This window comes from Nylanderia fulva, unplaced genomic scaffold (assembly GCF_048542155.1).
Source record: "Nylanderia fulva isolate GAGA-0341 unplaced genomic scaffold, ASM4854215v1 Scaffold711, whole genome shotgun sequence".
Classification (NCBI taxonomy): domain Eukaryota; kingdom Metazoa; phylum Arthropoda; class Insecta; order Hymenoptera; family Formicidae; genus Nylanderia; species Nylanderia fulva.
In genome coordinates, this window is record NW_028190821.1 from 1 (window position 1) to 15,309 (window position 15,309).

Below are 15,309 nucleotides of genomic sequence, written 5' to 3' on the forward strand. Positions count from 1 at the left end.
GACCAAGTGCCGGTCCCTCTAGACATATAGATTCCGATCCAACTGGACAGCCGGAAACGGTCGAATGCAATATCTGTTTAAGAACTTTCTCGTCTGAGGACGTGCTTAAGTATCATTTAGTGTTCCACAAATTTATAAAGGATAAATATCCCTGCAATCTTTGCGGCTTAAGATTCATTTGTTATTCAGATATTAAAAATCATATCAATGAGCCACACAAGAGTAGTCCTTTGAATTGTAATATTTGCGGGAATTCTTTTAAGAATCTTCACCATCTTAACATGCACAAAAAGAATTGTCATTAACACAAAGAAATAATAACAAAAAGTCACAAGTAGAACGAAAATGCATCTTCTCAAATCAGCAACGTGATGAAAGCACCAGACAAGATATTAATGTCCCACAACAAGAAAGTGACGAATCTCCCCGAACTTTTTTGAACATCCCCTCCTGTTTCGACCCTGGAGATTCCAAACTTTAAATGAAAATTAAAAGAGGAGTTATCTCAACATCTTGATTTTAGACTGCACGCCAGATTAAAGAGAACAAAATTGAAGACGTTGAACCTATTGAATCCAAGAATAATCAGCAACGCGATGAAAGCTCCAGACAGGATATTTATGTCGCACTACAAGAAGGTGACGAATCTTTCGGATCTGTTTCAGGCCTCTCGCAATACTCCTCTCCTTCCGATAAATATGAAGATCCCGAACTTTTAATAAAGAATATTTCAAGTCTCCAACCTTAAAATCGACGCGCAAAAGCCGCAAGCATTGACAAGTAGAATCAAGTTGGTCGAAGGCGAAGAAGTTCTATAGCAAAGTATACATTGTTAAAGCATTTTTCACAGCACCAATATGACAAGAAATTGAAATGTAAAATTGCAACACGGATTTCAGTAAGCTCGACAAATGGTACAGATACAAATGTCAAAACGAAGAAAATATCGCCAAGGAGGAGCCGTTTAAATTTTGATGCAACAAAAATTTCAAACATGAAGAAAATTTTGAAATTCACCTACTCGATTCTATCAAATCCGAGCCATATTTAAATGCAAGTGACCAGTTTGATTCGAATTGAATTCCGGATAATTTTAATTTTCTTCAATAAGTAAAAATCAAAAATTATTCTTCTACTAATGATTTAATGTAATCGCATAATGCAACTTGAGAAATATATGGATGTAGATAAACAAACATATATATATATATATATATATATATATATATTTAAAATTTATATTTATATATAAATTTATATTTATTTATATATAAATATAACTATATATGTCTACAATTTTTACTTTTCAATACTTAAAATCGTCCTTTTTATTTTTGAATGTATCTCATTAACGTCTATCCTGCAATTTAAATATGATTTGTTTAAATATATATCTATATATATTTGAATAACATACTTTAAATATAGGATATCGTTAATGATGAGATTATGAAGATAATGAAAGATAACGTTTTTCATATTCAGATATCATTGTAATTCGCAGAAGAGTTGTATTAAAAATTAAATTGTTGACTAAAATGTTATTTTAAGCGGCTCACTTCTTAAAGTTGCATCTCAATTATTTTTAATACAAAATAATAATTTTTTATCATTGTGAACATCAAAACATTATCAATATTTTATTCAATTTGATGTCATTTTGACGAACTAAAATTTGACAATATTTTGACATAAATTTGACATCATTTTGACATTTCTGTTTTCCTTGGGTTACTCAAATCCAGGACATACGATATTTCAGTGCGCAAATTATGTCTTTATTCATTAATAGATAATAAAATAATAATTATAGTTATTAAATATATGTATCAATAACAAATTTTGATATTTCAGTGCGCAAATTATGTCTTTATTCATTAATAGATAATAAAATAATAATTATAGTTATTAAATATATGTATCAATAACAAATTTTGATATTTCAGTACGCAAATTATGTCTTTATTCATTAATAGATAATAACATAATAATTATAGTTATTAAATATATGTATCAATAACAAAAAACAATCCAATTTTTGAGTAACATATTTACAAATGTTTATACATATTTATTAAATAATTAAAGATAATTCTCTAAACTAAATTGACTTTATCATTTTATTAATTTGTACCATGTTATCTCCTCTCTGAATGCGTTTCTTAGTTGTGCATCGTAATCAATTCAGCTTTCAGCAGTAAAAAAGATTGTAGTTAAATTTTGTTAAAAATATATGAATTTTGAATTAATTAATTAATACATATAATAAACTTGAAATAAATCTAAGAAAATCGGAATAGGCACGGAAAATCTTTCACGTATGTACGTTTACAGTCAAAGTAAGAATCATTTATATGCGTATATAATAAATAAAAATTATTTATGTTCAAAATATCGCTGCATGACTTCCACACACGATTCAGGTAAAAGCGTTACTGGAATAATCATTTTAATGCTCCACACGTTAAGTCGAGCAATCAGTATGGTACCATTTAAAGAAACAACGACGCGAATGTTTTTAGCATCGCTGATCAAGGTAATTACAATGTCTAAATACGAATGCAGATTTTAATGTTTGTTCTTTGAAATATCTAAGCAGTGTATTGTAGCCGAATTCCGACCGCTCAAGTAAGTGAGATCTACGTCTACGTTGACCTATTCAAGGGTGATTGTGATCACGGAATTGTGACTAATTGTTAGAATGATGTATAGAATATTTTTTTTCGAAATAATTCGTATTTTGCTTTTTATTTTATCCTATCGTTATGAAATTTTGAATTTTTATTTTACGATAAAACTGATAATAAATGACGGAACCAAAAATACAGAAAAAAGAGAAAAGATGAAATATAACGAAAATAGTGTATTGAATTAAATGTTGCAGACTAATTATTTTGGTAACAATAAGTATTCTAGAGATGTATATAATTTTTTATTAGATACATAGCAAGCATCGCATGTGTTACAACATGTAAACAGTGATAAGAAACAATAATTATTATTATTAACGCAGGCTCATGATTTCTTTTTGTTAACAACTTTGTGTAACAAATTTCTGTTCACATGCATATTTCCAAAAGTCTAGCATAATCGGAAAGAAAATAATTATGAATTGATAAGCAATCGTTACAAATCATCGCTGTTAAAAGAAAGCATAGTCGTATAATTCTAATACATGTTGCAAATTCTCTTAAAATTGTCTTCAAAATAAATTATTGTTTAAATATAATGGATTTTCAGGTATAAAACACACGTCTACATCATTGTGTTCTTACACGCACATTTTTTTCGTATAATAATAATAACGTTTTATTATATAATAATATATACTACAGAGATGCTATATCTATTATTCGTATTAAACTCTCTTGCCATACCAAATAGTTAATTACATCTCGTATAAAAACTATGGTAATATCTTACGAATATATATAACGTAATATAATAGAGTTTGGCTCTTATCGATGTTTATTATTCTTTTTTAATGTACGTTATGTCGTACAACCGTAAATCTAGTTGCAAAAAGTATATCATAAATTTACAAAAGTATCATAGTTAAATATTACGATGACAATTAAAATATTGAGTTAGAATTTTCAATTTTATGAAAAATAAATAAATCATGAATTAATGAAGAATATATGCATGTTACAAAATTCACAAAATCTTGCAAATTACAAATTAAAATATCTCTCTGTCATCTTATTTATCTTCGCGAAATAAAGAAGATGCTCTCTTCACCTCTCTAATTTCGCCATAAAAATAGATAAGTAAAAAGAGTTTTTTTTACAAAAATATCAACAAGTTTATACAATTTTATAAATCAGCATTATTTAAAAAATTTTCTAAATTCCTTTTTTCTATTTTTTTCCTATTTTCCGTTCCTCATTCCGCGTCATCTTCATTTTCTTTCCGTCAGTTCTTACATTTATCTCTATACACGATACATAAATATTAGTGTATATATTTTTATATACATCTTCTCGAATACTGCATGAAACGTGACAAATCCTTGTTTAAAATTAATATTTGTTTATTTAACAAATTACCTATACGCAACTTCAATTTGTTTTTTCCCAAGTAGTAACAAACTGACATTAAACGTCAAAACGTACATTTGCTATCTGGGTCTCTCTCTTTCTCTTTTGCAGCTTTTAATGACGGCAGTAGGACTGCGAATCAGACTAGAAATTCTCATTGAATCAGAAAAATTGTTGCTTCTCTCATTATTTCCGCGTTTAACAAATATATTTACGCTTAGAGCGTAAGAAGTAGTTAATAAATTCTTTTTTAAGGCCCTCAGTCACTGTCCTCCGCGTTTCGCGGAACACGAGTCAGCGGTCGCCGACTATCCTCGTCCGAACCGTATATAACTTCCTCCTCTGAGTCGTTAAACATCGAGAACGCAGGATTATCTTTCGTTATCGATGAATCTGCAATAAAGAAATTTGTCAGTCATATATTTATATAATAACTTCATATAATTATAATATATATAATTTAAAAATATAATAATATAATTTATAATATAATTTATCATATTGTTTAAATATTTTTTATTATATATTTATTATATTTAAATAATATATTTAATAAATTAAATATATTCATATTTCTTTATAGCTAATTTTAAGTCGATATTTTATAATTAGAGTTAAAAAGAAGGAACGAGAATATGCAATAATGCAATATATAATTTTCATAAAAATATCGATGATTTACAGAAAGAATTGGTTTCGAGTAAAACAATATATCTATACAAAATTCTCCAATTTTTTCAGGTTCGTTCTCCAACATTTTTTGATGCAATTATATTATTATATTTTTACTTTTTCTCTTTTTATCCAGCTTTGTCATAATTATTAGGCAAAATAAGTGTTAGATTCTCTGTTTTCTTCAAGATACTCACGTTGTCCGTAGACCTGCTGGAGTGCGGGCGCGTAAACGTACGCCATGGTGTACAGATAAAAATTAAGGAGACCGTAAAGGGCCATGAATTGCGCGGATGTGCGATAATAAGTCGAAAGGCGAGAGGCAAAACTGTCTTCTAAAACTCCGGCTCCAAATTGACGAGCCGTGACCAAACTGCAGACGCCGGCGACAACCGCAGCAAGTAGTGTCAAGAACCGCAGACGAAGATCTGTGAAATGTAAAAAAAATTGCCTTGTTAAATTTCACTCATAATTAAGAATTCCGATAAAAAAAATAGCTCAAATATTGTACAATAATTACATCATGTCAGAATAAAATTTCAGAATTTTTTTGCCTCAAAAAATTAATTTATTCAAATTAATTAATGAAAGGCTCGTATAAATTAACAAAATTAAACAAATCAAATATAGTAGGCCAACTAAACGAGCAAATAAATAAGGTGTAAAAATTTATTAATAGTTAAATAATTAAAATAACATTCCGTTACAGAATCGATATAAATTGTAAACGTTTCGACTGCACTACAGTCTTTATCAATACAGAATAGTTTCATTGGACGTTGTTTCATTATTTACTAATGTTTCCGTAGATCTTGCATTAAACGGTATCAATAATAGATGGCATTTTATAGAGTCACACACAAAGATTCCCAAAAATGAATTCATAAGTATGATAAAATTTATATTAACTTCTACATTTTTCACTTTTAATAACATAACTTACAAACAAATTTATGGGACTCCTATGGGTTCCCCACTTTCTCCGATCATTGCCGATATAGTCATGCAGGACTTGGAAACATTGGTAATTAGTAATTTAAATTGCGAAATGACTTTTTATTTCCGTTATGTAGACGACATTATTTTATGCACTTCCGCTGACAATATTACATATGTTTTGAACGAATTCAACAATTATAACGATAGACTACAATTTACATTGGAAAAAGAGGATAATCGGTGTATAAGCTTTTTAGACATAATGATCAAAGTAATAGATAATAAAATTTATTTAGATTGGTATCACAAAAAGACATTCTCAGGTAGATTACTTTCATTTTTTTCAAATCATCCGACTTGTCATAAAATAGGAACAATTTATAACTTGGTAGATAGAGCTTTATTACTATCACATCCGCAATTTCACAAAAAAAATATAGAGAAAGCTATTAACATTTTGCTATCCAACGGTTATCCTCTTGATCTAATTTTCACAGAAATAAAACGCAGATTAAAAAATCTCTCAACTAAGAAAATTAACAAGCCTAATAATAACAATATAACAGATACTAATAATACTAATACTAACATTAAATATTTTGTCATACCATATATAGAATCAATATCTGAGAAAGTTGCTTCAGCAATAAGAAGACCTGACGTAGTGGTAGGATATCGTTGCATTAAAAAATTGAATGACTTCATAAAAGTTCAAAAGGACAAAAATAATTGCCCCACGAATTCTAACGTTATTTATAAATTGAATTGCAACGATTGTGATGCCACATATGTCGGACAGACAAAAAGACAGTTAGGAACGAGACTTAAAGAACATAAAAATAATATTAAATTAGACTCTGCTAGACATTCGGTTGTCACTGAACACATTCTAAACGAACAACATACATTTGACTGGGACAATATTAAAATTATGGATCATGAAAAGAACTACCATAAAAAACTAATATCTGAAATGATCCACATTAAAGAACAGAAAAATGGAATTAATTTAAATAAAGACACCGAATTGTTAGACAGTAGTTATTTTGACATACTTAAAAAATTTGCTGAATCATAATTTAGAAAAAACATTGGTAATAAATAAATACATCACGCTCTCTATTTTGACATTTGGTATTCAGACTTCGCAACACACACTTGAAATATCGGGAAAAAGGACTTGTTAAAACGATAATGTAAGTTGAAAGATTTTTTAATTTTCTCTAACATTGATTTAATTTGCGTATTATATCCGCAGCATGTTTAAATATCGCATAACTTGGCATCTCAGACCAATCGCCTTGCATATCTATTGGTCAACAGCGAAGAATCGTTTTAATTTTATATTTTAATATTTAACTAACTTTGTATTTTTAACATTTAACTTTGTATTTTAATATTTAACTTTTATGTATTGATAAAGACTGTAGTGCAGTCGAAACGTTTACAATTTATATCGATTCTGTAACGGAATGTTATTTTAATTATTTAACTATTAATAAATTTTTACACCTTATTTATTTGCTCGTTTAGTTGGCCTACTATATTTGATTTGTTTAATTTTGTTAATTTATTCAATTTATTAGGGTATAAATTATATGCACAATTATTGTTATATTTGTTATAACGTGATTGTGTAATATTTCATGTTATAACATTTCGAAATTATAATTTCAGAATAGATGTTCATGTGCATTTTTAAGTATATATATAAATTGTATAACAACAAATTTGAAAAAATAGTGTATAATAATTTGCATTAATATTTTTAGAATATATTATCCCATGCATATAAATATAATAAATAAACGTTTTCATTTTAGCGAATAAATATGTACAGCAGGAAAAATGAACAAATAATATATAATTAATATAAAATAAATATTGTAAATTCCTAAAATAAAAATATATATGTGTAAATAATTATACATTTTTAATAAGCATTATAAAAAAATATAAAAAATGTAATACACTGTATTACACTTTTACTGCAGTCTTATAGCGTTAAAAAGACAAACTTACCAAAGTATGGCATAGATCGTAGTTCGCTATACGCCTTCAAAATAAGAAGCAACAGATATGCAATGTAGAAGCCACCGACTGTGAAGAAGAATACCTTGAAGCCCTGAAAAACGAAAAACGTATTAAAAACGAAAGAACAGACATAAATATATAATATATATTTTTGTTACAAGTGATCACATCTTTTTGCTACTCTTCATCGATAGACCAGTTTCGATCTCTTCGACCGCTTTCGATGCGATGCCAAATAAAGATCGAGAACTAGTAATCTTGAAGTATCAGAGACTAGCCGATGGAAAAATATTTACAGTCTTTACTCGTGACTCAATACAAGAAGAGATCAGAAAGAGTTGGAAACAATAGGTGATTTGCAACGCTATACGTGAATATGAAACAATTCGGTAAATATTTCTTCATCATTCTTGAGAGCTTAACGATGCAATTAAATAAGAATATACTTTTATCATTTTTTTATGTATAATATTATATTTTTTATCAGTTAATAGTAATAAATTTTGGTCACAATTGGAGGAAATGAAAGAATGGATGAAAGAGAAAGAAGAAAATAAATGGACGATTTTGGGAGGAGATTTCAGATTTGGGAGGAGGAAGAAGAAAGAAGATCGAAGGACAAGAAAGTTAATGAGGAAGGGAAGAAGTTGATAAAAGAGTTGGAAGAGGTTGGATGGGGAATTTTTAACGGAGGGATAAGAGGGGTTAGGAAGGGGGAGTACACATATACAGGAGGAAGAGGAGAATCGGTGATAGATTACGTGGTGGGAGAGGATAGAGTAAAGGAAAGGATAAAGAGAATGGAGGTGGGAGATAACATAGAATCGGACCATCACCCATTGATTGTAACGCTAGAAAGAAGAGGAGGAGAATGAATAAGAGGAAATAGAGTGGGGAGAGGGATGGAAGGAGGGGATTGAAGAGGAGCTAGAGGAAAAAATAGGAAGAATAGAAGAGGAATTGTGAGAAGGAGAAAAAGAGAGTGGAGAAGGGAAAAGGAAAGAGTGGTGGGACGAGGAATGTGAGGAGAAGAGGAAAGAAGTGAGGAAAAAGTTAAGGGAATGGAGGAAAAAAGGAGGAGGAGGAGAAGGATATAGAAAAGTAAGGGCGGAATATAGGCTAATGTGTAAAGGAAAAAGGGAGGAGGAGAGGCTAAGATGGTACAAGGAGGCGATAGAGGCAAGAACGGAAGGAGAGGTAGGGAAGAGTATAAACAGGGAAAGGAAAAAGAGAGAAGGGGTGAACGAGGAGATAAAGGCGGAGGAATGGAAGGAATACTTCATGGACTTATTGGGAGGGATAGAGGTAAAAGTGGTAAGAGGAGGAAAAGAAAAAAGGGAGAGGGATGAGGAGCAGGAGATAAGCAGGGAGGAAGTGAAGAGGATGCTGGGAAAACTGAAGAAAGGAAAAGCAGCGGGGGAGGATGGGATACCGAGTGAGGTATGGAAATATGGAGGGGAGAGGGTAGAAGAGTGGGTATGGGAAATGTGCAACAGAGTATGGAGAGGAGAAGGATGGCCGGAGAGGTGGAAAGAAGGGATAATAGTGCCACTGTTGAAAAAGGGAACGGGGAATAAAGTGGAAAACTATAGAGGAGTGACATTGATGCCAACGCTATACAAGATATACGTGGGGATTTTAACTGAAAGGTTAAAGGAAGAAATGGAGGGGAAGAGTATGATACCGAAGAGTCAGACAGGTTTTAGGAAGGGAATGGGGGTGATGGATAGTATCTATGTGTTGAACTATCTGGTGAATAAGAGGGTAAACAAGAAGGGAGGAAAGGTAGTCGCGGCATTTATGGACCTGAAGGCGGCGTTTGATTCGGTAGATAGGGAGGTGTTAATGGAGGCAATGAAGAGGAGGGAGGGATTAAGGAGTAGGATAGAAGAGGTGTACAGGGAAACGAGGAGTAAGGTAAGAGTGGGAAAGGAGGAGGGAGAAAACTTTTGGTCGGCAAGGGGGGTGAGGCAAGGTTGCCCAATGAGCCCGCACTTATTCAGTTTGCTGATAGCGGATATAGAGGAAATGCTAAGAAAAGGAGGTTGGGGGGGGAGTGAAACTGGGAGGGGAAAAGGTGCATTGTTTGGCGTACGCAGATGACATGGTACTGTTGGCGGAGGATGAGAAAGGGATGATACATATGTTGGGGAAAATGGAAAGTTATATGGACAAGAAAAGGTTAGAGGTGAATGTGGATAAGACAAAGGTAATGAGGTTTAAAAAGGGAGGAGGAAGAATGAAGAGAGTGGAGTGGAGATGGAAAGGAAAAGGGTTAGAGGAAGTGAAAGAATTCACATATTTAGGGTATAAGCTACAGAGGAACGGGGGGCAGGAGACGCAGGTAAAGAACAGAGTTAGGAAAGCAGGAGCGGTGATAAGACAGGTGTGGGGAATGGGAAAGAGAAGGTTTGCAGGAGACTGGATGAAAAGAGTATGGCTAATGGAAAGGTTGGTGGGGACGGTGTTGGAATATGGGGCGGAAATATGGGGATGGAAGGAGAGAAGAGAGGTGGAGGCAATGCAGGAGCGATGGATTAGGTGGACGTTAGGAGTAGACTGGTGCACGCCGGGGTATATGGTAAGAGAGGAGATAGGAAAAGACAAATTTAGGATAAGGACAGGAAGGAGGGCGGTAGGGTATGAAAGGAAGTTGGAGGAAGGAAGGGGAGGAAGCTTAGCGAGGAAATGTTTTGAGGATATGAAAGAGAGGATAAGAGGAGGAAAGGAAAGAACGATGTGGGAGGAAGAGAGGGAGAAATTCTGGGAAGAAAGAGGAATAGAAGGGAAAGAGATGGAGGAAAAAAGGGGAAGGGGAGAGGAAGTATATGAGGGATGGGAACAGAAAGACAGGGAAAGGCAAAAGGAGGAAAGATGGGAGAGGATAAGAGAGTCGAGATATAATAGATGGTATGGGGAATGGAAGGAGGAGGGTTTACCGGAATACCTGAGAAAGGGATGGGGGGAAAGTAGATGGAGAAGGATAGTAAGGTTCAGAATGAACAATGAGATGAGAGGGGCGAGATACTGGGAAGAAGAGGGGAAAAGAAGATGTAGGTTATGCGGGATAGAAGATGAAACATGGGAGCATGTGATAGGAGAATGTGGGGGAGAAGGGGAGAAGGGAAACTGGTGGGAAAGAATGAAGGGAATATTGCAGGAAGGAGGAGAAGGGGAAGGATGGATGAGAGAAATAGAGAAAAAGAGGGAAGAGGGGGAACGGAAGAAAAGGGGGAGGGAGGGGAAAAGGAGGAAGGAAGTATGAGGAGGAGAATGAGTAAGGTATGAATGAGGTGGTGGAGAATGTATGGGGAACCGGAAGCCGAAGCGAAGCGATAGGTAGGGACGGCTCTTTCTCTCTCTAAAGTAGTAGATAAGTAGGTTAAGGTAGAATTAAGTTATTTGTAAATTAGATGTAAGAGTAGAGATAAGAGTAGATATAAGTATGATTGTAAGAGTTTTGTAAGGTTGGGGAACGCTCCTTCAAAAGCGCCTTCAATCCCTTAGGGGACGAATAAAGAATTGAATTGAATAAAGAAAGTAATGGAAAAAAGATATACGTGTTAGATACATTTAAAATAAGATTAAAAACAAATGTAGCACAAAATGCAATTTAAAAATCAGATATAAGAATTATAGACGATATAAAGAAATTAAGGACATAATAAAAAGAATAAAAATTAATTTGAAAATTATTTTGAAAAATAATAAATTATGAAACAAAAAAACAACAGTTATTATATATGAAAAAATGAAGAAACAACAATTTGTTTTAACAAAAGCAATTTTTATGGTAAAAGTAACGAAAGTAAATCAATAGTCGCAGATCTAAGAAAACAGCAGAATTGTATAAAAAAAAACACAATATGAAATAATATCAAAAGAAGCCAAATAATAAGGGACATTCTATAAAACTTGTATTATAATAAATTATTTAAGATTTATATAATTTTATTTATTTATTTTATATTCTGTATTGTCTTACTCACGTGCTATTTGTATAAAAACTCACCTTTAAAAAAAGGTAAAAAAGGCGACCAGTTAAGGGCACGCCATTAACAAAAATTATCCATTGCAAACCCATGTAGAATCCTATGAAAAATTAACCATTGCAAACCCATGTAGAATTGTATTAAAAATTATCCAATGCAAACTTATGTAGAATCCTACATTGCAAACCCATGTACAATAGAATTGTATGAAAAATTATCGATTATAAACCCATGTACAATCGTAACAAAAGTAATGAAATAAAAAAAAAATTGCGCCAAGTAAAAGTAGAAACTTGTACCAGTGGAAAATTAAAGTTGCAGACATATATAGAATCGTATAATGAATCAGTAAAAATTTAAATTTGCAAATGTAGAATCGTACCATAAAAAAACTTATCTTTTAAAAAAAAAGATAAACAAGATGCCATGTCCATGCGCCATGTAAAAAAGAAATAAAAAAATTTTAGTTAAAAAAACTGGGCGCGCTGCTAAGTTTCAAAATTACAATGCACCTTAAAGTAACATTAATTAATTTAAACACAAAACATATTTTAACTGTAATGAGTTTAAAAGTAACAATTTAATTTTAATATTGTTAGAATATTATTTAGCAGCGCTCCCAGTTTTTTTAACTAAAATTTTTTTATTTCTTTTTCACATGGCGCATGGACTTGGCATCTTGTTTATCTTTTTTTTTAAAAGATAAGTTTTTTTATGGTACGATTCTACATTTGCAAATTTAAATTTTTACTGATTCATTATACGACTCTATATATGTCTGCAACTTTAATTTTCCACTGGTACAAGTTTCTACTTTCACTTGGCGCATTTTTTTTTTTATTTCATTACTTTTGTTACGATTGTACATGGGTTTATAATCGATAATTTTTCATACAATTCTATTGTACATGGGTTTGCAATGTAGGATTCTACATAAGTTTGCAATGGATAATTTTTAATACAATTCTACATGGGTTTGCAATGGTTAATTTTTCATAGGATTCTACATGAGTTTGCAATGGTTAATTTTTCATAGGATTCTACATAGGTTTGCAATGGGTACGATTCTACATGGGTTTGCAATGGTTAATTTTGCCTAGGATTCTACATGGGTTTGCAATGATTAATTTTTCATAGGATTCTACATGGGTTTGCAATAGGATAGGATTCTACATGGATTTGCAATGGATAATTTTTGTTAATGGCGTGCCCTTAACTGGTCGCCTTTTTTTACCTTTTTTTAAAGGTGAGTTTTTAGAGATTATATTATTCATTTTTGTATATTTATATGACCGGAATAGAACAATTATTAAACATGTTTATCTAAACTTCTTTGCTTAAAATGATGTGTACAATCATATCCTAGAATCCTGATCATTCCTCCTAAAGCACCCTATTTATATAAATTTACCCATATGTGTGTGTGTGTGTGTGTGTGTGTGTGTGTGTACTAATGTCGAGCATTTTTTATACATTTTCTATTAAATTTAGATAAAAGTTGCAGGATTTCGAAAAAGAAAAAGTTGACACAGACTTTTTCCTAAACGGCGATTTTCAAGGTTATTTAAAGGTCACTTATATTTTCAAAATAGAATTACCTTAATTTTTCTCATATAAATCGATTCCTCGCAATATTTAATATAAAAAGTTGTAAAGGTATAATTTTTATGTATCTACATAATCTTACATAAACTTCGAAATATTACAAATATTTTATTTTATGAAATATTTCAGTTTATGTAAAATTATGTTAACTATCTTTTAAATTATTCACTTTTAACCATCTTACCCTTACAACCTTTTATAGTGAATATTGCAACAAATTGGTTTATATATATAATATATATATAACATCAGTTATTATTAATTGATGTTTACATTTATTTTTAGACTTACTAGAGCTCAAATGCTCCACATTTTTTGCAAAAACTGTTTATTCTACAGATTTCAAATATGCTTTTAAATGATGATTGAATATTTCCTTTTTTTAATTATTTTTATTATTATTTTTTAATCTCAATCAACTTTTATAACTTTATGCCAGCACGATACAAATACATGTGTCTTTATTTATTTTAATTATTTTCATTATTATTTTTTAATCTCAATCAACTTCTATAACCTTATGCCAGCAGGATACAAATACATGTATGTCTTTATTATTGTATCAACTCATGTCTTTTCCATGTAACCATGTCTTCATAGTTTGAATTATTCCTTCATCTTCTCAATCTTTCGCAGAGATTTAATTAATTAAATACACTTCACACGAAATAAAGTTTGCTGGAAGATATACAGCAAACGATAACTGTAAAAACATGATTACGTGGAAAGAACAAGAGTTGGTACAGTAAAGGCAAGTAAGTAAGTACATGTAATGTATCGTATTGGCATAACGCTATAACCGCGGAGCAGATAATGTGGCTGCAGAGGTAGTCTGCAGTGCAGCTAATGTGGACGTAGATGTTGATTGAGATAATTGTCTAATATAAAATAGAATTTAAAAATTTAGTTTAAAAAGCTGTTGCATATATAAATAAAGTTTATTTTTTCTAAATTTGGAATATGTTTAATTAATTAATTTTTTAAGTCTATGTTTAATAAATTTTTTAAGTCTGTATTCAATAATTTTATTCATTTGATAAATACATGTATGTCTTTATTTTGATATGTTTAATATAATTAGAAATTCATTATTAATTAGATATGTAAACTATAAATTCATATATAATATTTGAAAATATATGTGAATATTTAAATTTTTATCTTCTCCTTCCTCTCCTTCAATCTCTTTAATATCAATATGTGTATGTGTGTACACGCGCGCACATTTGTACGTATTTATTTAATTATTGGATAGTTGAGAGTACTTAATTGATAAAAAATTATGACAATAATAATCCTTGTTTTTTTTTCTTATTATTTACTCAGATTTTTTTGTCTATCTTATAAGATAAACACTTTAGAGATTGAATATTTCAAGTAAACTAATTGTAAGTAAATTTCACATTAATGCATATAGATGTTTAATCATGAATGTACTGAATAAGTACACAAGACGAACAGTGAGTGAGTGAGTGAGAATGAGAGAGTGTGTGTGTGTGTGCGTGTGTGTGTGAGAAAGAGAGAGAGAGAGAGAGAGAGAGAGAGAGAGAGAGAGAGAGAGAGAGAGAGAGAGAGAGTTAGCCAACATAACCCCGCACGCTGCCGATATGGCGGAGCGCCACTATCGCCATCTGTTGTAAAACGTGCGAGATGGACAAAATTACCACTACATGCATCTTGCATGTGTTGTGTACGTGTGATATATGTGTGCGCATGTGTTGTATACGTGTGAATACGTGTAGCACGATACTACTATGTATGCGTGGTCGATGATGATAATGATGATGATAATGATGATAATGTTGATAATGATGACGGGGACGTTTCTTAATAGAAATTTTTCATATTTCGACTTTGCATTTATATATCTCTGCTTACAAATCACGTAGAGCAGAAATAAAGACACTTTTATTATATAATTCGAACTCAATCTATCGATTAAGTCTAGTATAAACTCGATTGCTTCAGCCATTATTGAGGATTCGAAATATTATAAAGACTCAAATGTCCGACTCGCGTTAAGATAC

The 15,309-nt window shown here is 31.3% G+C and overlaps 1 protein-coding gene across 1 annotated transcript; it reads right to left on the bottom strand.

Moving 5' to 3' along the window:
- Positions 1-2,910: 2,910 nt before the first annotated feature.
- Positions 2,911-11,688, bottom strand: LOC146720315 (transmembrane protein 181-like). Its single transcript, XM_085488788.1, has 4 exons — positions 11,675-11,688; positions 7,674-7,776; positions 4,910-5,140; positions 2,911-4,433 (listed from the first exon to the last, which is right to left on the bottom strand). The coding sequence occupies exons 2-4, from the start codon at positions 7,684-7,686 to the stop codon at positions 4,300-4,302; spliced, it is 378 nt and encodes a 125-aa protein (XP_085344914.1). The 5' UTR covers positions 7,687-7,776; positions 11,675-11,688; the 3' UTR covers positions 2,911-4,299.
- Between the last annotated feature and the right edge of the window lie 3,621 nt (positions 11,689-15,309).

What these genes read in the sequence shown, in the direction of transcription:
- LOC146720315 (XM_085488788.1), bottom strand. An exon ending in CCAGCAGGTCTACGGACAAC is followed by an intron (nt 4,434 to 4,909) that starts GTGAGTATCTTG and finishes TCTTTATTGCAG; the next exon opens with ATTCATCGATAACGAAAGAT.